General features: G+C 39.6%; 2 protein-coding genes across 2 annotated transcripts in view; one reads left to right on the top strand and one right to left on the bottom strand.

Annotated features, from left to right (window-relative positions):
- p3h2 (prolyl 3-hydroxylase 2) overlaps positions 1-17,324 on the top strand; it is a 52,182-nt gene extending 34,858 nt beyond the window's left edge. Inside the window, exons 2-15 of the mRNA XM_061033605.1 lie at positions 49-201; positions 1,108-1,297; positions 4,353-4,484; positions 9,231-9,358; positions 12,407-12,496; positions 12,878-12,918; positions 13,504-13,595; positions 13,731-13,858; positions 14,038-14,133; positions 14,303-14,453; positions 14,795-14,912; positions 15,008-15,083; positions 15,464-15,604; positions 16,029-17,324. Of these exons, the coding sequence (XP_060889588.1) occupies positions 49-201; positions 1,108-1,297; positions 4,353-4,484; positions 9,231-9,358; positions 12,407-12,496; positions 12,878-12,918; positions 13,504-13,595; positions 13,731-13,858; positions 14,038-14,133; positions 14,303-14,453; positions 14,795-14,912; positions 15,008-15,083; positions 15,464-15,604; positions 16,029-16,121 (1,629 nt within the window). The 3' untranslated portion in view covers positions 16,122-17,324. The remainder of the gene's footprint in view (positions 1-48; positions 202-1,107; positions 1,298-4,352; positions 4,485-9,230; positions 9,359-12,406; positions 12,497-12,877; positions 12,919-13,503; positions 13,596-13,730; positions 13,859-14,037; positions 14,134-14,302; positions 14,454-14,794; positions 14,913-15,007; positions 15,084-15,463; positions 15,605-16,028) is intronic.
- Positions 17,325-17,509: 185 nt separating this feature from the next.
- Positions 17,510-22,718, bottom strand: ccdc181 (coiled-coil domain containing 181). Its single transcript, XM_061033606.1, has 6 exons — positions 21,976-22,718; positions 21,123-21,232; positions 19,785-20,732; positions 19,547-19,693; positions 18,512-18,669; positions 17,510-18,264 (listed from the first exon to the last, which is right to left on the bottom strand). The coding sequence occupies exons 2-6, from the start codon at positions 21,222-21,224 to the stop codon at positions 18,093-18,095; spliced, it is 1,527 nt and encodes a 508-aa protein (XP_060889589.1). The 5' UTR covers positions 21,225-21,232; positions 21,976-22,718; the 3' UTR covers positions 17,510-18,092.
- Between the last annotated feature and the right edge of the window lie 25 nt (positions 22,719-22,743).

Here is a 22,743-nt window from a genome sequence, read left to right as displayed (position 1 = left end):
TGTAATGACGTGTCCTCTCTCTCTCTCTCTGTCTCTTCCTCTCTCTAGTTAAAGCAGCCTGACAAAGCAGCAGCGGCAGCTCACACGTATTTCCAGGCCAACCCTGAACATGTGGAGATGGGTCAGAACCTGGAGCAGTATAAAGACCTGCAGGGCGTTCAGGAGGAACACTTTGTGGACCGAGAGGCTCGGCCGCACCAGGTACAAACAAGAATCAATATGTCTGATTTAGAGACATGTTCTACTTCCATTCTTCTCTGAGGAGAAAAGTAAAGCTTGTCTTGCTGTATAACGGCTCTTTGTGTTAATGGCCCCTGCAGTTCAATGAAGGGAAACTCATTTAGGCCTCTTTAGAGCCGGTTGCCGTGAAACCCTGAATGCCAAAGTGCTTTGAATTCTCAGTGTGCAGATACATTTACAGTTTGTCACCCTTTGTCACGCCCTCTCACCCATTCATCCCTCTTTGCCCATCCATTCTTTCTTTATCGGCAAGTCAAGCTCATACAAGTTGCTACAGAACCTCCAGGAGACAAAAGATAAATCTTTCAAACCGTCTGTAACCAACTGTACCTCGGCTAAGCTTTAAAGCAGGACTGACTTCAGTTTACTCATAACTGCACCCTGTTGTTATAGATACATTTATTTGCATTAAAAATCTATATTTTTTTTCACATATTTTTAGTTGTGTACTGTATGTTTTTATGGAGTTTCTTCTTTTGGCATTTTGTTTGTGGGAGCAGCTTGTTTACTTCCCAGCAAGAAAATGTTATGTTATAGTACAATACATTATTATATATTTCATCTTATATAATTTATATTCATGAAAAAAATACAGTCATACTGGCAGCCCCCCCCTTTCCTCTCCTCTATGTTGACTGCAAACAAATGATCATTACTGCAGCAGGAAACAGGATGTGCACCACAGGACTTATTGAAGCTTTTATGAGCCAGCTATTGAATTACTATAAGCTGTAAAAAGTGAGCAACAATATTGGCTTTAATGAAAATCTCAGGGATAAATCATCAATATATAAATATTTTGAAGAGCTTTGCAGACACCAAAGGTCAGAAATATTGATCCTGTCCTCTCGCTCTCCTCCCGGTCAGCACTCCTTCACAGCAGCGGTGAGGCTGTATGATAGAGGCGACTATGACGGAGCCATTGCCCTCTTTGAGGAGGCTTTAAAGGAGTATTATAAAGCGGACATGGAGTGTCGGGCCCTGTGTCAGTGGCCGCAGAAGTTTGAGGGCCACGACCACCTCCGCTACAGATACAGCCTTCATGAACTCATATCAGGTAAGTGCTTTAGTCATTTTTAAACATTTACTCATCAAGTCTTTATTAGAAACAGGACTTTTTTGTTTGAACTTATTTGAGATGTTATATGTGTAATATACAGTACATTTCTGGAGCATCATGATGGCTTAGTGTTTATAGTGCAGACCATATATCATAATGGTAACATCAGGTTAAATTCTTGCATGCTTTTCCTATTCTCCTAATCTTCTCTTCTTGTCATGGCCCTACTGCCCACCTTTGCAAAAAGGTCTAAAATGCAAGAAAAAAACAGGGACCGTTATTAACTCTCAAACTCCGAATTTTGTAAACAATACAGTATTTGTTTTTCTCAGCCGCCAAACTTTTCCTGGAGCACCTCGTGTTGAAATACAGAGTTTTTTTGTGTGCCAAGTGTTTTGGCTTGAATTTGTTATTGATGAAAAGGTGTATATAAACGTCTAACTGTAAACACTTCAGAGAGGATTGATTGGTAGACAATGGAGCTGGGAACACACAGTGTAATTCTTTAGTCAAAGACAATTGTTTCCAGAAAAACAAGCCAGGGACAGATTTTGTACGTTTTTTTCCCCCACAATCCTGCATTAGTTTTTTTTTTATCGGTGCATGGTTTGCTACAGCATTGACCTCCTTGATAGTCAAATTAGCTGACAAATTGTCAACAACTTTTAATTTATTACATAATCAAAACACAGGAAACAGTCTGATCCACATGTTCTGCTCTGAAACAACAAGGCTGTCTAGATAAATCAAACTTGAGTAAAAAAAATACATTTAAGCCACACTTATTAAAAAATTGGACGAATAGGGAAAACAGCCATAATTCTATTTCCACATGAGTCATCATTTTAACCCATCACAGACCCTTTATGGTCACATGACTTATGATACCTTTCAGATAGCGGTGTAAAAGACTCATGCAGAACGTCCTGATGGCCAGCCGCCCCTACTCCTAACTGCACCACTATTTTGACTCCAAAGCTCACATCTGTCGGAGTCTGAGTTCTCTTTATTGTGTCTCTAAAAAGAACGAGGCATTTTTTTGATGTGGAGGGATTTATTTATTCAGCACAAAATTCTTCATCATTATGCAGTTATAAAGTTACACATTTACATCAAACATAGTCCGTGGTGCCTTTTTGAGACGAATCAGTCTTTTCTCTCTTGAAGTGGAAGCAGGTTTCATGCAGTAGCTCCAGCTTGATTTCTGACAAGTGTGTGTTGTCTCAAATATATACAGCCTAGCTGAATAAACACAGAAGAGACTGCTAAAGGGTTTTGTCTAGGCTTTGTTTATCTTACAATCAGGGGATTATTTTACATAGCACCACAAAAGCAGAGTCTTTGATTATGATGTTTATTTGTGTTAAGATGTAGGAAATCAAATCTGTAATGTGAGTTTAATAAAAGAGGAATGATCTTAAAGAATTACTTCCAGGATTCAGATTCTGGCCCAAAACATTTACATCTCTATTCCTCGGAGACCTTTTAAAAGTCTTAACAGACCAAAACTCTGCTGCACACACACACACACACACACACACACACACACACACACACACACACACACACACACACACACACACACACACACACACACACACACACACACACACACACACACACACACACACACACAAGCATGCGCTCATCCTTTCTGCTGCATCAACTTGAGGAAATGCTACGTAGTACCCCTGAAAGTAAAAAAAAACAAAAAACATTAAGATTCATCACCACCTGAGGAACAACAGCAACATTAAAAAAAACATTTATTTGACCTACTTAATAACAACTGGGACAAACAGACTGTTGGACATATGATTTGAGTTGACAAGTCAAGCTCACTCCTGATGAATGTTAAAAAGAAAGTGGACAACAGGAGACAAGAAAAACTGATATATTACCACTGATGCACCTCAAGAGCAATATTCAGCATCTGTTTTATACATAGCTCCCATCATCAGGCCACAGTTTAAAAGCTCTCATCTTCAGAGGGAATCTTTATAGTGCACAATAGATTTTTTTCGTTTATTTATTACTTTATTTTCTTTTATTTGAAGACTTGTTGTTTGTTGGCAGTCAAAGGAAATTCGTCTCATAATTTCAACCCCTTGAGCTGAAGATCAGCTATTGTTTATTCCCAATTAACAGCCTCTAATGTTTACAAGTCATTCATTATTTCAGCTTATTTTCAAGCTTTAATCAGAGTTGTGTTCTAAAGCTGAGCTGATTAAATAGTGATGATCTCAGCAGAGTTTAAAGCTGTGAGCCTGATATCAAACTGTACAAAGTGACCATTATTGAACTGATGCTTTACACACGGTCTTATAACTGAGTCGATAGTTATAACACTTTAGACCTATAACAATCTGCAACTGTATAAACACTCAGCAACACCAACTGGCTGATGTTTCTTTTTTTATAATAATCAAAATCAGAATTTTTTTTTTTTTTTTAGAACAGTATTCATTATGAAGACATTTGATTACAAAATACAGATCATGTTTGGACATATTCCTGCAAGGGAAAGTGTGACCTTCAAAATACTGTATATCCAAACTTTTTACATTTAGGCATGACACCATTTAAAAAAATAAAAAAAAGATACATCTTTCCTGTTTTTTCTTTCTTTCCTTGTTATTAAAATGAACAAATTTGGTGAGTCTTTCATGTTCAAAGTTGCAGATGTATACAATATTAAAATGTTTTGCCTTTTGCAGCTCCTGCTTTGCTGCAGGTGGATTTTTTAAATGAATGTATTCATTTTCTAATCTCCTGGATATTAGACCATATTCTTGCTTCAAAAAGATAAATAACATGTACATTAGATTGCAGATCTTTAATGCTGTGTAAATAAGTATTTATTCCAGGATCCTCACAATGTCTTCATCTCCATCATGTTAACTATTTAAACACTGATATCAAAGCTCAAATCAACATTTAGCACCTGCCAACAAGGAGCCAAATGTAAAGTTTCACAAATTGCATTGCATCCTACCTAAAGGATATGTTGATCTAAAAACTAATCCGATCTTTTTTTTTTTTTTTTTTGCAGATCACTTCACTCAGGTGCTGCACTGTGAACACGAGTGTGTTCGAGACCTGGCCACCCGGCCGGGCCGCCTCTCACCCATGGAGAACTACCTGCCTCTGCACTACGACTACCTGCAGTTCGCCTACTACCAGGGTCAGTTTACAAAGTCTTTTTTTTTTTATGGGACAAAAACAGAAACTGAATGCATATTCAAACTTTTTGATGGCCATTCTGTCTACCTGTTGTAATTAAGAGCTAAGAGGACAGACACACCCCAAGGTCAAACACAACACACACACACACACACACACACACATTGCAGAACTCACAGTGACCACAAAGAGTAGCAGACAGGTTGAGTCAAGGATCAAAACATTGACCGCGCCCTGTATAAATGTCAATGTCGAGTTTGAGCAACATTTATACGGGTGTATCCAGTCAGCTGCTCCTACAGTAGGTGGGTTTGTTTTCTTTCATGTGTTTTTATGTGTGTCTCAGTGATTGATTGATGAATGAATATCCTTCAGTCCTCTGTTGTTAATAAACACCATGACAAGCTTTTGTAGACAAGTGTGTTAGCATGGAAACAAAGTGTATCATTAAAGACAGTGGGCTGAGTGGATTTGAGATCACCAGATTATACTTAATGACCCATAAACATGTGGCTCTAATAAAACAGTGGATAATTTGGGTCTCTGCAAACACACTGAGTGAATACTTTGAACAGCCGCCGGTGGGTGTGTGTGTCTGTGTGTGTCTGTGCAATTCTGTGGAAGCCTGGAAAGCTTCTTTTACCTTAGGGTTTGTTTTTTTTGTCACAGTGAGTCAGTTATGCTGTTTGTATTGTTAAGGTGTAAATTGCACTGTGTATCCATGCTCATAAAATCAACATGTTTATGTTTATTAAGTTACATTTTTTTCACTTTTGGGTGTTGTTTAACCACATGTGATAAGCAACTGTAATTTTTCCCTATGATTTTAAAGGCGTCTGTTGTTACCACATACAGTTTTTTGGAGGCTTTTCTGAAAGCAAATGTCCCCGAACATGCATGAGCCTGCCGGTTAAGAACACTTGCAATTTATCAACACTGATTACCTATTGATGTTCTTATGAAAGACGTCCACATGCTTGAGAAACACAGACTTTTTTGTTCTTATGCGCACTCTAAATGTATTCGTAAGACAGAATTTTGATCATTTTCAACACACTGTTGATAAACGAGGGACCAGGACTGCTTTACTTAAAGAAGAAGATTTATTTTCCGAGTATAATTGATATAGAAAGCAACACAATGTGCTTCACATAGGCAAATGCATGCATAAATATAAAAAATAAATATGAACATAAAGACAACACACACAACCTGTTAGGTGTATACACAAGCAGTTAAAGTGGACAGTGGTTCTTTTAAAAACACAGAAGCCCAACCTTATTGAGAAAAATGAAATGATCAATGACCCTTGACAGGTTGATTAACTTAAAAATAAATGTTTAAGTCTCTATTTAAGTTAAGTGATAGGGCATTTCTGATAATGCTTAGTAGGGCATCTATTGATATTTGCGAGGGACAACAAGGAGAGCACTAGCTTGTGGGCTTGTATGGTATGAGCAATTATTTTATATAATTGGTGTGAGGGCTAACGTTAAAACGAACCGTTAAAAATATTTTTTTTATATCAATTTTGGAATTTGTTTTCATGGTCCTGGTTAAAATACGTGCAGCAGAATTCTGTATAACCTGCAGTTGTTTCATGGAGTTTTGAGGGAGTCCAGAAAAGGGACTATCACAATATATCTTATATAATATGTCTTATCTGCTTGAAATAAGAGTATGACATAGTTTTTCTTCAAAATAGCTTTTTTCAACCACAACAATTTGAAAATAATCAAGAACTAAATGTTTAACATTATAACACTGCATGTACATATAAACCCCCACATTAGCTGTAAAGAAAGATGCTAATATTGATTGAGTCTGGATTTGGTCAACATTTTAACAGAGCCATGTTTTAGTTGGAAGTTAAAAAATCAATATACTGAGAAACTTTGATGTCACACCAAGGTTGGTCCAATAACAGCATCATACTGTATGTCAGACAGAGCCAGAGTAAAAAGTCTAATCTTGAATTTTAGATTATACTACCAAGCCTCCTACAGAACAATTCCTCTACACTTAATGCCGCAGTTATGCATATCATCGACTCCTCTCTGTCAACGAATTTGTTCTCCACTGCATTCAAGCAACTCTGATCACCCAACTGTTCAAAAACCCACACTCAACCCAGCCCAGGTTGAAAACTACAGACTTCACTTCTGCCCTTCTGTCAAAAATACTTAAGTGCACAGTCTTTAATTAAGTCTCTGAGTTCCTGTCCAGAAAAGATCTGTTTGACCCAAATCAGTCAGGCTTCAAGCGGGGCCACTCTACTGAGACTGCACTCCTGTCAGTCGGTTCTCAGTTCTATTGCTGCTAGACCTGCTTCTGCCTTTTACACAGTCAACCATAAACTCCTCCTTTCTACGCTCTCTGAACTTGGCATCTCAGGATCTGCCCTCTGTTGGTTCGTGTCCTAACTCTCAGAGAGATCTTTTAGAGTGTCTTGGAAGGGAGAAGTGTTCAAAGTGCAGAATTTATCCACTGGGGTACCTCAAGGGTCAGTGCTTGCTCCCCTTCTCTTCTCCATATACACCACCTCACTTGGTGCAATAATTCGCTCTCATTGCTTCTCATACCACTGCTTTGCTGACGATACCCATCCCAGATTCCTGTCATTCTTGACAGACGATGTTACAGTCTCAGCAAGTATCTCGTCCTTGCCAATATCTCTAAATTGATGAATAAACACCACCTTAAACTCAACCTCTCAAAGACTGAGCTCCTTGTAATCCCAGCCAGTCCCTCAATGCAACCACAGATCAATATCCAGCTTGGTGAAACCAAACTCATGCCCACAAAGTCTGTCCGGAACCTGGGTGTCATGATTGATGGCCAGCTAAAATTTAAGGTTCAAGGGGCCTCGCTCCCCTGGTCATGGTGATTTGTCCTGTACAATATCATGAAGATCAGACCTTACCTGTCAGAACATGCTACGCAGCTTTTGATACAGGCCCTTGTGATATCACGCATTGATTATTGCAGCTTCTTACTAGCAAGTCTTCATGCAGGCACTATCAAACCCCTGCAGATGATACAAAATGCACCAGGGCAACTTGTCTTTAACCTACCCAAAACAGCACATCACTCATCTGTTCATCTCCCTCCACTGGCTCCCAGTTACCGCTCACATCAAATTTAAAATATTGCTGCTCACTTACAAAACAGCAACCTAAATTGCCTGTCAGCACATGTGTTGTATTGGACTTTGATGTTGTTTCCTCCTCTCTAGATCCTTGCTTGTGTTGTACCTATTCTCTGATGTTTCTCGATTTTGGATAAAAGCATCTGCTAAAAATGTATTGTAGTATTGTATGTAAGAGAGAAGCTGTACATGTTTACAATTGTAAGTCAATTCAAATGGAAGCAGGGTTTAAACTTATCCTGAATCCTTTGTAGTTTAGTGTGTGCTCTAATCATTTAACGTGGAACAAAATCGCCTTGTATGGCTAATCGACTGCACAGGAATGATAAATGTCTTAACACACCTTAATAATGGATGCGTCTCTTTTTCTTTTTCTTTTTTAAATTAGTCCCTGTAAGGACTTTCTTTTTAACTGGTTATGTAACTGACTGAAATTCATAGTGATGCCTCTTTATGACTTTTAAAAGCAAAGGAGGTATTAAGGACAAGATTTATTATTTCTATATAGTAAATTTTAATGCCTTTAACCGCTGCCACAGGGTAGGTGCCAAAATCATCACGAACCTCAAGCTCCTCTGAGGAGCTTTGAGGATTAGATTCAATTTTCAGCAACATGTTGCATGCATCAATTACAGAAGTATTTGTCATTATTCATATTTCTATACCAGCAGTCTTTGTTCAAAATGATTAAAACAATGGAAGTTATTACCTGCCAGCAATCTGAGTGCTGAAACAGGCATCAGCATGGAGTCCAGCTGTGTTGCATTCACACACCACACTGCAGCAGCGGACGTTTGCCGTCACTCAGCAGCCTCTCAATATGCTTTTGATGCTTTAGTTTCCTAAATAAATCCACAGAGACATGTTTCTGTTTGACTGAGCTCAGGTCTCCAGACTGTCATTGACGTGGGAGCACACATAGCTGACAGCAGCAGATACACCGCCCCAGCTTCAGCCAAGAAGGGAATTCTCTGATTAACCCCGAGTCTTTACAGACTAGTGGAGAATGTGTTTGTGTGTGCGCTTAACAGCAGTATTGTAGAGTGTAGAGAGAGAGTGTGCATATGCTGACTTAAGTGTTTGCATATTTGATCCAGCTGTCCATTTGTCTGACTTTGTCAGTGACGTGTGTGTTCATGCTTTTCTAGCTTGTTAAACAGAGTACAGATTCTGCTCTATTGGCTTTGGAATGACAACCGTGACGGATTCATTTCCACATGACACAGACACACTGGTCATTTAGTCTGTTGCTTAGCTGCTCTGTAGGAAACAGCACAAACCAAACGCAGATCATGTTCACCTGGCAAGATCTGCGGGTGTGTCTGTGTGTGTGTGTGTGTTTGTGTTAGGGTGTGTGTGTGTGTGTGTGTGAGTGTGTGTGAGATCGCAGCTCCTTTAAGGTGCACTGTTGAGCGTTCCTGCAAAAAGAGTTAAACTTACAATCAGTGTCACTCATCAAAACATTCTTCATGTCCAACAAACAACTCCACAGGACACCTTTGCTTTTGTTCATTTTTTCACCAAAAAATTAAACCACTTCTTTTTGTCTCTGTCACTCTCTCTCTCTCTCTCTCTCTCCCTCTCTCTCTCTCTCTGCAGTGGAGAAGTTGGAAGAGGCCTTGCAGTGTGCTCTGACCTACCTGTTATTCCACAAAGAGGAGGAGTTTGTTACAGAAAATGTGGAATACTACAGAGAGACACTGGGACACAACGGCAAGCCAAGAGAGGTCAGGGTCTACTAACAGTTATCAATGTGTGGGGAGGGGTTAATGGTTCAAATGATGGATAGTTTGTTATCCTTCATTATTGTTTCTTACAGACATTTTGTATTTTTAGAGTGGTAATAAGTCTATGAGCAATAGGCTAGCTCTCTGTGAAAGAAAAAGTGGATAACTATCAAACACTGGATGAATGGAGATTGAAGAACTTTGACAGAAAAGTATGTTTTTCAGAGTTTCCCCGTGTACTCGAATAAAGACTAAAGACGGGGACGAACACTACAACATGAACAGCATGCAAGTGGTAAAACACGTGTTGTAAGAATGAAAAGCCATAAGAAAATAAATGTTTAAATTAGACAAATGAGTGGAATGTTTATACAGACATAATTCACTGATAGAAACAAGAGGACCAAGCTTTTAATACTTGAACTATCTGAAGATCAGATGTCATGGAAAGTTTCCCTACAAAAGCTTCTTTGCTCTCAAAGTTAAGCTAGCTGGATGGATAGGAGAACTTTAAACGTCATTAACTATATTTCAGTTTTCAGTATGTTTAACAATAAAGGATTTAGCTTTGTAGCTAAGAGTTTTTTTTTTTAATTAAATTCTTAAAGAACAGCTGTAATGCTATGAGGCCAAAGCTAGTAATTTGAGCAGGAAATTGAGTGGAAAAAGCATTACAATAAAAAGAGAGAGCGTAGGAAACTACTTAAGCAGAGGTGAGGAAGGGGAGAAGTGTGCAGGGAAAGAGGCTGGCTAGGAAAAGCACCGGTTTGAGAAAAGAAGAGAAGACAGGAGGCAGCGGGCCGTTAGCTGTGTTTCTTGGATGAACTTGCTACTTGCTGCTTGGCAGCAGTTGCTTTTTAAAATGTATTTTGACTTTTATATGTTCTCCATCCAGCTGGAAGAATTAAACCTGTTTACGACAACATATTTTTGCCTCTAGTTTTGCTCGCCCCCTGGTTTTCACAACATCCTGAGTAATTAAAAGGCTGAATGTCTGCATGCTACAGAACATTTTATTTAAGTCTAGCTTCTTGCTGGCCACTTTGTCCTTCTTAAAGTCTGATCAGTTACTATGAAAAGTCAAGCAGTGCCTTGTTTAAGTCCCAACCACACAACCTCTTTTTCCTGGAAAGCCTGGTACTCATTAGAGCAGCGAGGCTCCCAGCAGGACTGTGAGAATGTGTGAGCATTTGTACGAGTGTGTGTATGAGATAAAGGAAGGCCGGAGCCGAGGCACTACAGGTCATGCTTATGTTTTCTCATAGCTTACATTTTTCAAGCCCTCAAGTTCTTCCAGTCCCGTCAGCTTACAGTACAGTCGTTGCGTTGGCCGTCAGATCGCCCCTCTCCTCTCCGCGTCCTCTCCCACCTCCCCCGCCTCAGGGAGCTCATTTACAGAGAGTTAGATCTCAGTGCCAACTTCGACTGCCTCCCTCCCAAAGAATCTGGCCTTTCAGGAACCGTGAAGGAGGAGGAAAAGTCATGTCAGGGTGCCCACAGAAGTCTCTGGAACAATTTTGGGGCTGTTTGTATTAACAGTGCTGGAAAAAGTGGGATTTTCTTTTTTTAACCACTACAAGAAAAACACTGCTGGATGCTCAAGTTTCATCTAACTCATCATCATCATGGCCTCACTCCCCCCCCCAAAAAAAAAAAAAAAATCAATTGTATGCAGCACATTTACACAACTAGCATGGATTAATGATGGGAAGTTAATGCAGCATTTGATGCAAGGTCCTGTTTATTCCTATAAACATATTCTTCTGAATAACTTAGATTATCCTGATACCTAGGCCAGGTAGGCAAGTAGCATTTCATTAGCCCGCCTTCCATCCCCGCTGGCTCCAATGCTCCATTTACAGAATTTCCCTCAGGGATTAATAAAGTATGTAAAATAAATCGAAGCACAAACCCTTTGATAGGTGGATCTGTTCGTTAATTTTGCAGTTTAACCGCTGAATGGTTTAAATACAAGTGAACTTATTACTAGTACTGAAGTTAATGTTCCTCAAAATAAATAATAAAGTGAACTTATTACTAGTACTGAAGTTAATGTTCCTCAAAATAAATAATCCGCTGATTTACAGTTGTCTCTTTCACAGTGCAAGTAGAAATCTGATCAGTGTATCTTTGTACTTTTATGTTTACAAGTTACAAGAAAATGAAGTACTGAAACGGGAAAAAACTGTATGTATGCAGTATGATACACACAGTGTGTAAATATATTAAGAAGATGTGGACATCGTCACCGTGATGTCACTGGTTGGTTTCTAGACCGCAGGTTTGAAGCCTTGAGTTCAACATTTTGGATGTGTTTTTTTTTTTTTTTTTTAAAGTCAGTCATGCCGTATGTGTGCTAGAAGGTGGATACCTCAGCGGTCAAGCCATCTGTTACTGTGATATTTAATTTAATTTAGCAAATTTAGTTTTTGATACTATTTTTACTAAGACAGGACACAGTAGTACAACTTTCTCTCTGAGAGAACACAAAGAAAGAGAGGCCAGCACACTCTATTAATCCTGGTAATGAGGTGAGGAGAGTCGAGGGAAAGTTTTGGCCATGCGAGGGGAAGAGTTTGAAAGAGTTATTTTAATAAGCTTTGATTCGTGAAAGATAAATATTGATATAGTCATCCAACCACCATACCCTATTCTCACTCACATAAAGATTTTCAAAGGTTATTTCAGATTAAGATTAAGATTTACTTTATTGATCCCTGCAAGGGGAAATTTCTGTTTTTACACTCTGTGAGTCATGCAACACACACATGCAGAAACAGGATCCTATGGACATGCACTAATGGAGAGATGTCAGAGTGAAGGAGCAGCCCACAGCGGGCGCTCCTGAGCTGATGGTGGGGAGGGGGGTTGGTGCCTTGCTCAAGGGCACCTCGGCAGTGCTCAGGAAGTGATCTCATTTTCATAGATGTGTTTTTCTACCTCTGAGCAGTTTCCCACATAAACATCTCTTAAAGCATACCCTTACATTCACATTAATAACTGAGTCAACTATTTACCTTTAATGTTTGGCCTTGTGTGTGTTTGTAGGAGGCTGCTTGGTACTTAAGGAGACACAAACAGGAACTGGAGCTCCTCCTGATTGGCAGTAAAACCATGGGTGTGGAATTTACTGAAGGGGTGAGTTAATAGAAAAACATAATCTTTCCAAAGCTTGATCATTTGTCATGTTCAACTTTAAATTCAAAGCAGATTGTAAGTATTTATATACAGAGCGGTGGCCTCTAATTCTCAGTTTCTGCCCAGAAATAAAAAAAAAAAAGACTGTGTGTACTTTAATGGGCAGTTATCTATAAACCAGTCCATATGCCTCTTCTGCTGGGTGTGTAAACCATTAATGTGCCCCTGCTGCTGGATGACTCAAAAGAAGGGTAACAGGTGTCTGGCACAGGCCCCCATATACTGTTACCTCCTCAGCCTACAGCGACACCTGCTGGCCATACTGACATATGTGTGATTTCACATTTCTATGTCGATAACATGTTTTTTATTTATTTGCAGAATTACTGGAGCAGCACAGGGGGAAGGGATGACTCGAACAGGTAAGAAAAATAGGCACTAATTTGTAATAAAAAGTATTCAGATGACTGAGGGTTGTAAAGAGGTCTTCTTCTGGTGACAAATGATCCTACTCTGCAGTTTTCCTCATTAAACACTTGAGATGCAAAGCTACGCACATTTTAATTGAGTCATTCATAGCTTCTGGTTTAGTTTACTTTCAATGCTGTCATGGGTCATTTTCCCTGCATTTTTTTTTCTCACCAAAATAGAACAGCCCAAACACCAACTGTATGACACCGGCTTAGCAACAAGAAGTAAAAATACACAGTAGGAGGCTAGCTGGTGATTTTATTTTAGGAATTTAAAAAAGCCAGAAATAATGCTCTGGAGTTGACAATGAGAGTGAATGTGTGACTTACATTCATTTTGTTGCCAGAAACCCAACTCTAACGAAGTCAGAATGTTGTTGAAATAGGAAACTGTATGTTAACAAGTTCATCATATCAGTTGTATGATATTGTTTACGTTGTGCTCAAAGCCGGTTTCTGTGGCCAAAAAAAAAAACTCAGTTATTGCAGATGTGAAATCATATTTTTGACTCCTAAAGAGAGACTCTGTTTTTGCAGGATTCCCTCGGGCACAGATGGCTGGATGGAGTATGTTCCCATCTCAGAGAAGAAGAACGTCACTCTTGTTGCTCCTCAGCAGCTCAAAGAGGGTAAAGCTTTAATGCAGCTACAGATTAAGCTGGATAAGAGTTGGACTACTTAGAGAAAGTAAATACTGCTTTGTAGATATATCTTAAGATAGCAAAGTAAATACTTTGAATAGCGTTGCTCTGTGATCTATGCAGGAGGCCCCTTGGTTTACGACAGCGTGCAGCTGGTGAATAACTCTGCGGCCTTGAACGGGACCCAGAGGGTGCTGCTGGATCATGTCATAACTGAAGAGGAGTGTTCAGACCTTAGACACTTGGCACACGTAAGGACATTGCACAACATTAATACAATTTGAGTTTTAAGTGGAACTGTCAGAGACTACAATTAATCTTTTGTTTGTTTACTCTTGGCTCAAATGTTTGAAACCTGATGAATTAGTGTTTGCGCTGTGTATTACCCTGCACTTGAGGTTTCAATCTGCCTTTCTTTCTGATCATTCAGGCTGTTACCATGGCAGGAGACGGTTACAGAGGGAGGATGTCTCCACACACTCCCAATGAAAAGTTTGAGGGCGCCACTGTACTCAAAACCCTGCAGGTACTTTAACCAATAATTAAAGGCTACATTATTTTTAAAGGCTTGCATTTGACCAAACGTTACAAAAGTATTTTTTATTTTCTAAGCATCAAATGAATTGTTGAACGCATAACAAACAATTCAAAATACACCCCTTAAAAGGCTCTTTTTCTATTCCTCTAACCTGCAGTATGGCTACGAGGGCAGAGTGCCGATGAGAAGTGCTCGCCTGTTTTATGACATCAGTGAGCGAGCGAGACGGATTATCGAGTCATACTTTCTGCTCAACTCCACCCTGCACTTCTCGTACACACACCTGGTGTGCCGGACAGCCATCACAGGTCACTCCCACGCTGAAACACGAAACACCAATGTTTGATAGAATACTTATTTTCTCTTAATGCGGGCAAATCAGAACAAGCTTAGGCAGAAAATAAGCGTACATTCCTGTACTCTAGTAGTGGTAACAGTGAAACAGCAGCAGCGCTGCAACATCAGGTTTCATTAATCAACCGTTTTGGTTCACATACTGTATGACTAAGAAGATGTTAGAATAAAAGACCCAATAAGAAAGTCTTGGAGAAGTACATTGAAAGTGTACCTTACTTTTTATGTAATACTGTATTTGAAAGGCTTTATTTGTATGTCTTTATGTTTTTTTCCGTTGGTTGTCTGTTCACAGGCCAACAGGATCACAGAAACGACCTGAGCCATCCCATCCACGCCGACAACTGTCTGCTCGACCCCGAGGCCAACGAGTGCTGGAAGGAACCTCCAGCCTACACGTACAGAGACTACAGGTACAAAGCTACCAGTGTCTGCATCTCATTCAAATAAACATAGTGCCTTTGCTTATCTCTGCTTTACTGTTTTATTTTTTATTTTGCATTTTTAGTGCACTGTTATATCTCAATGGAGATTTTGAAGGAGGGGAGTTCATATTCACAGAAATGGATGCCAAAACTGTTACGGTAAGAGGATGCCCAGGTCAGGGGTTTGATACCTGCACAGGACAGCCACACTACATATACAGCAAAAATATAATCTTTATATTCCACCAGTATAAAGGAAGCCTTACACTGTTGTAGTTTGACCTTTATCTTTACTGATGATGGCACATATTTCCCTTCTTAGGAAGCTTGTGTGACTATTCAATAATACATTTAACTGGAAAAGATGTTTAGTCTATATGGCCAAATCATTCTTCTTGACATGTCGGTAGAAACTACAAAGTGAACATGGAAACAATTGGGATTTCACTCCACTGGGACAAGTATCTGCTCTGAAAAGCCAAATGAAAGTCATTTGAACCTCACCTTCGTTCCTGCTGTGTCTCTTTCCTCCTTTTCAGGCATCAGTGAAGCCAAAGTGTGGCAGGATGGTAGGTTTCTCCTCAGGAGGGGAGAATCCACACGGTGTGAAGGCCGTCACCAGCGGGCAGCGGTGTGCTGTCGCCCTGTGGTTCACACTGGACCCCCTCTTCAGAGAACTGGTAAACTCATGTCTTTGTTCAAGACAAATGATGACAAAACTGACGTTACATGTTGGAGTGGCAGTAAATTGGACATCTTTTTTTTTTTTTACTTCTTATGTCAGACACAGGTTTTGATTCAAATACAAGAAGATAGAATGTTGTAAAAACTTCGGTCGAAACAAATTCAAGTTCCAGAGAAAGAAATCGGTGTAAAAACTTTATAATATTGGTCAAATCCAAGTTGTTCAAACCGACATAGGATATGACAACCCTCCAGTTTCACCTATGGAAGGCACTTAGCTAAATGCACCATTTGTTCAAAAATCCCTTCTTATTAATCCTTTATACATCCCTCTGCTTCGGCTAACTTGACTGTAATTGTTGCTGTGTTCTTTTTCTTCTTTTTCTTTTTCTACGTCGTCTTCTTCTTCTGCTGTGGTAGGAGAGGCTGCAGGCAGACGAGGTAATCCAGGCATTGGACACACAGGCAGTGTGGGGTCAGGGCCTCAACATCAACCCTAAAGATGAACTTTAGAACAAAGGACATCCCACCAGAACTCCTTCCATTCAAATATGTATTCTAACTATTTATTGAATTGAGCTTTGGATCAGAACATTTCTATTTTTGTACACTTCAAAGTGCAAGATGAATAATAATATTGTTGTTTTTGTGTCGTCAGCCCTATGTGGTTGTTTTGCTTCATGTTCAGTACTTGAGTTACTTTTTGTTTCTTTGCTTTTCCTTCCAGTGACAGCTTCTTTTAGTGAAAGATTCCCAAAATAACCTAGCTGAGTTGTATTTGGTGAGTTGGCAGCAGTGACTGTTTTAATGTTACACTCTTTATATCTTATATCTCACTGAACTGTGAAAACGCCAAAGAGAAGAACGGTGGTTGAAACCTTTTTTTTTTTCTTGTTCTGGAAAATGTAATGGGTTTTATTCAAAATATACAGATATTCCAAAAGAAAAGAAGCTTAGTTTCAGTTGTCAGTAATTCAATAATGTCCTAAGAAATTACATTATTATTATTACATTATTCATTAACGTTTCATATTTAAGTGCCAGTAATAATTCTTCAGACTGTAGACAGTGCACTGTTCTTCTAATGTGTATCTGATAAGACATAAAGAAGATCTTTTCTAATATGCTGAATATTTAATGATCACTCTGTCCTTCTCTGTGTGTGTGTCACGTCTGAAACTGAAAATGTCTTCTGTTGTTCACTTTGTCCACTTTCCCTCCATCCTTGTTGTTGTTGTTGTTGTTGTTGTTGTTGTTGTTGTTAGTGTGATAATTCCTTTCTGGGCACACAGAGCACAAAACTGGTTTAAATGTTCACTGACATGAGATCGTAGAATATGTGTTTATTGTTTATTTATTTGTTTTAAATAATAGACAGCTGCTGCCAGAACTGTCTGCATTTATTAAGAGGAGCTTTTATTCATAAAAGATTTGAATCGTTCCTGTTTAAAGGAATATAAATATATTTGTTCGGTCTTATATGTCTTTATATTTGTGTTGATAATACAGGGGATAGGCCAAGTCTTGCACTGTAAATCCAATGGAGAGAAACATTTAAGGGTAGATTGTTTTTTTATTCAACCTGCTTACCAGAAACGTAGTCCGTTTTTTTTTTAAGGTTGGCCACTTTTGTTCACTGAGATTTAACTCTGAAATGCTGTAGCACAAGAAAGTGTACATGTACATGCCTATAAATTAAAAATACAATATTCCATATCTATATGTCCTTGTGTATTTATGTTTTATTTATTCACGATACATTGTTCAACATAAAATTACACTTCATTTATTCTTTTTTTTACTCAAACAATAATTCAAATACTTGTGTTTAGCCTGTCTCAAGTCTTCAAATCAGCCAGGTATATCTTATATATCTTATAAGATATCATATTATCATATTTAAAAAAACCGCAAACGAGGAGCACTCTCGACAGTTAAACACAGTAAAAGGTGCACGACAGCAACAAGACTAGAAAGAGACAAAAAGTCAGCGCGCAAATGTCCTTTAGGTTTCTTTAATTGTTGCTGCCTTACCTGGATTAAAGAAACCTAAAGGACATTTGCGTGCTGACTTTTTGTCTCTTTCATATTTCCCACTTGCACATGAATTTGTGAATCATTTACATTTCCCCCTGTTCAAGAAACCTGTGATCATAAATGTTTTCCTTGTATCTCTATGTAACACACTGATGAAAAGGCAAACAGTAAGTCCAGGTTTATGTAGAGCTTCATTTAAAGTAAAGTGCATCTGACACTACAGAAAGTATTTACAGTAAAAACCATTCACTCAATACATTTTAACAACATTTAAACTTGCCCTGATGTATCATTTACCCAGACATGTTAACACTTAGTAGAGGTCACGGTGGTGAACGCTTTTCAAACACAGCTCAGAAATAAAAATGAACAAACAAAACCCTTCGCAACAACAACAATTGTGTACAACCCAGTTTGATATTGAGCTTCCTGTTAGGTTCCATCGGTTCAGTAGCGGTAGGCCAGCTGTTCCGTGAATCTGAATGGCTTGCTCTCATTGACGGTACAAAGTAGGTCCCTCATGCGCCGCGCACGTCGCTCCTCCAGCACCAACCTGCGGGACCGCTCTCGAGCTGCCTGCTGCTCTGCTCGCTTCTCCGTCCGCTTCCGCCTCAGCCACCTGAGGAAACAAAGTGTAGAATGTTTCTGTTGCCATATTAGTATTAAGGTGAATATTATTGATTACAGCAAGTCATAAAAAATGTAAGTAATTAAAACGCAGCCATCAAGGGTTAGGGCAATGTTAATGGATTTGAAAACAGCATCAAGAGAAACAAATCAATGTACATTGAGAAGTTGAAAAATGATCTGGGATTGATTCTCAGCCTGAAGATTAGGGTCCTTTGAAAAAGTAATAGTGAACTCACACTTTAAAGGCACGTTCACTCTCCTCACGGCTGCGTAAGAGGTAACCGCTGTCCTCCTCCATCTTCTTCATCTCCTGCAGCTGTCTCTCTCTCTGCTGCTGCTCGTGCTTACTCTGAAGCCACAGCCTGAAGGACTCATCAGGGTCACAAGAGTCTCTCTACATGACACAGAAACACATCCAGTCACCAATTGAAGCTGATGAACAACATTTTTTTTGTGAGTTATGGAAGCAAACATTTAAGGCAAGTAAGCAAGCTAGGAACAGAAGTAGACACCTGTCCGTCCTTTTCAGCATGCTGTCTCTGTGTAAATAAAAAAGCACAACAGCGCCTCTATCTGCTGAGGAAACCCAGGACTTTTCATGTCAGCACAGATATTTTACACTCTGGCTTACAGCTCACTCACTGAAAGCATTCTAACCTTCATTTCATCCTGGTACAACTGCCTCACCAACAAACACAGAAAAATCTGTAAATCCCAACCTCCTCCCTCTGAACTGTACAAACGCTCTCTGATCAGGAAAGCTTCCCCTCTGGCCTGGAAAAAACATCTACAAAAAAGCATTCAGTCCCTCTGCAATAACCACCCTGACCTACATATAATAGATACTGCACAAAACCAGTTTTTATCGCTTCCTGTTTTCAACAGTCCACTTTTTTAATGCCTCTACTTTGTGTTTTAAATGTTAGCTTTATGCTTAATGTTACAGCATTGTCAAAGGAGAGTTTCTGTTACTGCTGGTACAGACCATAAAGTTTATCCATCTATCTATCTATCTACGTCTGTCTGTCCGTCCATCTATCTATCATCTAACTTGTGATCATCACTTAAAAATTGTGCTTTTCTATGACTATGTAAAGGTAAACTAGTGCATAGATCTGAATTTTAAGTGACTAGTCACATAAAACTATGAATGACTTAACAAAATATTAAAGAGCATAATTTTACTGCAGTCATTACCTGCATAATAAACCTTAATCACTACTGTGTATAAACATGCTGTGTAAGGTTGTTGTGCCCCCTTGTGGTAATACCTGAGTATTCATCCTCTCCATCTCCTTGGCTCTGAGGATCCGTCTCTCCTCCTGAAGCTGCTCCCTCTTCCTCAACATCCAGGCTTTAAACGCCAGCTCGTTCTCTTGCCTCTTTTGCTCCTCCTCCTCAAGCTTCCTCTGTTCAGTCTGACAATGGAAACATGAACATTTAAACATCAATTCAAGACAATAACACAGTATATTCAATTGAGAATTCAGAAACATCGCGCGTTCTTACCTCTCTGGCCAGCTTGTCGTTCCTCTCCTGGATCCTCTGCAGCAGCTCCTTCTGCTGGGGGGAGAGGGTGTATGTGGCCTGGCAGGGCGTCCCGGTGGCTGACTGCACTCTTCGCTTGCTGCTGCTGTTCCTCCGTCCTGCTCTTCTCTGGCTGTGGGAAGCTGAGCTAGGCCTGTTCCTTGGCTGAGCTGGAGGTCTGGGGGCAAGAGGGTGATCCCTGCCATACTGGAGGGGGGAGGATGAGGACCTTGGGATCTTTCTGGAGCTGTCAGTTTGTGAAGGTGACAGGAAGTAGTCACTGTTTGATATTGGAGGGAGAAGTCCTTGACTCTCCACCTCCTTTAGGCTGACCAGGTCAAACTTTCCATCCTTTTCTACAAGGACTCTGCCCTCTCTCACTACCTGCCCTCCTCCAGATCCACCAGATTGTGCACTTTCTTCTTGGGGGGACAGTTTGAGCTCGGAAAGCTTTCCCGACACCTCAGCCTCAGCCTCACAACCGTTACTTTTATCCTTGCTGCTCTTTACTCCTTTCACCTCACCACCCTCTTTCTCAAACTGCAGCGGAGGCACCACCAGATCCACCAGCTTCTCCTTGAAATGCAGCCGCCTTTGCCTCGTCATATCTGGAGCTTCCTGGTCTCGTAGCTCCCGGTTGGCCTGCTGGATCTTCTCTTGTATGTACTTCTTCTCCTCTTCTGTCTGCTCATCCGTCCCGGGAGGAGGCGGGACTACGGGGGAAGACTTGGTTGGGCTGTCTCTGTCTGAGTCGTAATCTAACGGCTCCATAGGCGAGGGCCACCTCTCTTCATCTTCCTCCACCTCCTCTGTTTTGTTTCCTTTCTTCTCCTCCTTGCAAATTTTCTTCTTCCTTTTCGTCCCTTGCTGTTTCTCATCCTCCTCTAGTTCTCTGTTGATTTCTGCTTCTATGTCTTCATAGTCAGGACCCTGTTGGGGGGGGGGGGGGGTATTCATTAAGTCTGAGTGTGAATGAAAGAGCAGCATTAATATTCAGCAGGTAATAGCAGGTGTGATAACAGACGTGTGTAAGTGTGTTCATCAATAATGCAGACAGCAGAGGCACAGTGAAAGTAAATCTGTGTGGATAGCATAGAATAGGTAGAGTAGGCTTGTAGAATAGGTTTCACATGCAAACAGGGAGACATGCCAGCTCAGATAACTCAACACTACTCACAGTCATACTTTCACAGAGCAGTGTGAGCAACCAGGCAGCACCCAGTTTGTAGAAAGTACAGTATCACTCAAAAATACATTTTCACACAGAGTGTCCAATGATGTTAATAAAAACTGCAGTTTGAACAGAGAGGTCTAATGTACCTGGTCCTCACTCCGGGCTTCCTCACTGATCAGCCAGTCCAGATCCTTCTCAAAGTCATCCTCATATTCCTCCTGGGTCTTTGTGCAAACCACCTCACTCATAATCTTCACTGGAAGTGGGTTAGTGAAAAACAGTCAGACATGATTCTTTTTTAAAAAAAACAGGCAGCTGGGCCTAAAGGAAACTACATCAGTCGGTCAGCCCTGAGTATGATTTTGCTTATGATAAGGTACCAGATCCATTATATTACAAATATATATTCTGAGATGTATATTTATTTTAGCTTTTGGGTCGTGGATTTAAGAACATCTTAGTTTTTAGAGTTTATGGATTATTGTTGCACTAACTCCTTTTGGTTTGCACTTCATACAAAGAGGCCAAATACTAAAAAAATATCCAAGAATCCTACTCGATACCTTTTCAAAAATGTCCTCAATCCATGTTCAGGTAAACATGAATTTAAAAAACTGCACTGCACTTGTGTGACAGATTTGTTGACATCTGCTGGTTAGACATCAGTACTACAGCATTAAAAAAAAAATAGTTTTCTATTTTTTGCAAGCATATTTGCCCTGTCTGCTGACAAGTGGGTGGTGATAAAGTAGCAATAGCTCTGTTGTGGCTCAACATATATTTCAAAAGTTACAAGAAAGATTTTGTAAAGAACATAGGCCAAATTCTGTTTATTTTACAGATATGCTAGCAGTAAAAAAAAAACACGACATAGATAGAATTAAGAGGATGATCTGGTGAAAACATTTCGGATAGGAAATATAGTAATAATGTAACGCAAAATAACTTCCTTCTGGTATATATTTGCATAAAAATATAGCAAAGTTGTTGTAAACTCACCACCACCAACAGGTTCTTGCGTAGAATTCCAGTCGAGTTCAAAGCTTTAGAATAAGACATCCAGCCCCTTTATTTGGAGACTATTACAATATTTAAGTGGCCCTCAAAGTACCTGACAGTCTGCGAAGCAACACTTGTGCGCATAATCTGCGTCTAGTCCCTCTACAGCCCTAAAAGGTTTAATAGCCCCGTCGCCATAGTGACCTACAACATGATTTACTTTTTGCACATGCGCACAGCGGAAACATGCGCAGCAAAACTCGCTCCCAAGTAGCCTGAACAAATCTCCATCAAAACACAATAAATAAGGGTAAACAGGGACGCTTCAGAAAGGGAAACAAACTTTTTAAATTCTTAAATGTATTAAAGTACAATCATTTTCTTAATTGTATTGTCTGCATGGCCATTTTACCATATGATATTAATTAATGAAATTGACCTGAATTAAATATCAAACCATTGTTCTCCTGTCAATAATAATCAAGGGACTATTAAAAGTCAAAAGTCAAACAAAATAAAATTGGATCTTGTTACTTTTGTTGTTGAAATGTCTCAAAAATGTTAAAGAAATAAAGGAGGAAACGATAAAAAAAAAATACTAAACACAATTGTTATAGGAATACGAACAGGCCAATATAGGCCTACAAATAAAAACTGTTTCATAGCCCTAAGCTCATAAAAGAAAATCTATTATTTATCAAAGTATGCTCATTGTTGGCCCAAAGTTTCATCTGGTCGAGAAACATAAACTAGGCTACATGACATGAG

Source organism: Labrus mixtus, chromosome 3 (assembly GCF_963584025.1).
Source record: "Labrus mixtus chromosome 3, fLabMix1.1, whole genome shotgun sequence".
NCBI classification, from domain to species: Eukaryota; Metazoa; Chordata; class Actinopteri; order Labriformes; family Labridae; genus Labrus; species Labrus mixtus.
Note: the sequence above shows the minus strand (reverse complement) of the source record. Positions and strands in the feature narration are given on the sequence as shown.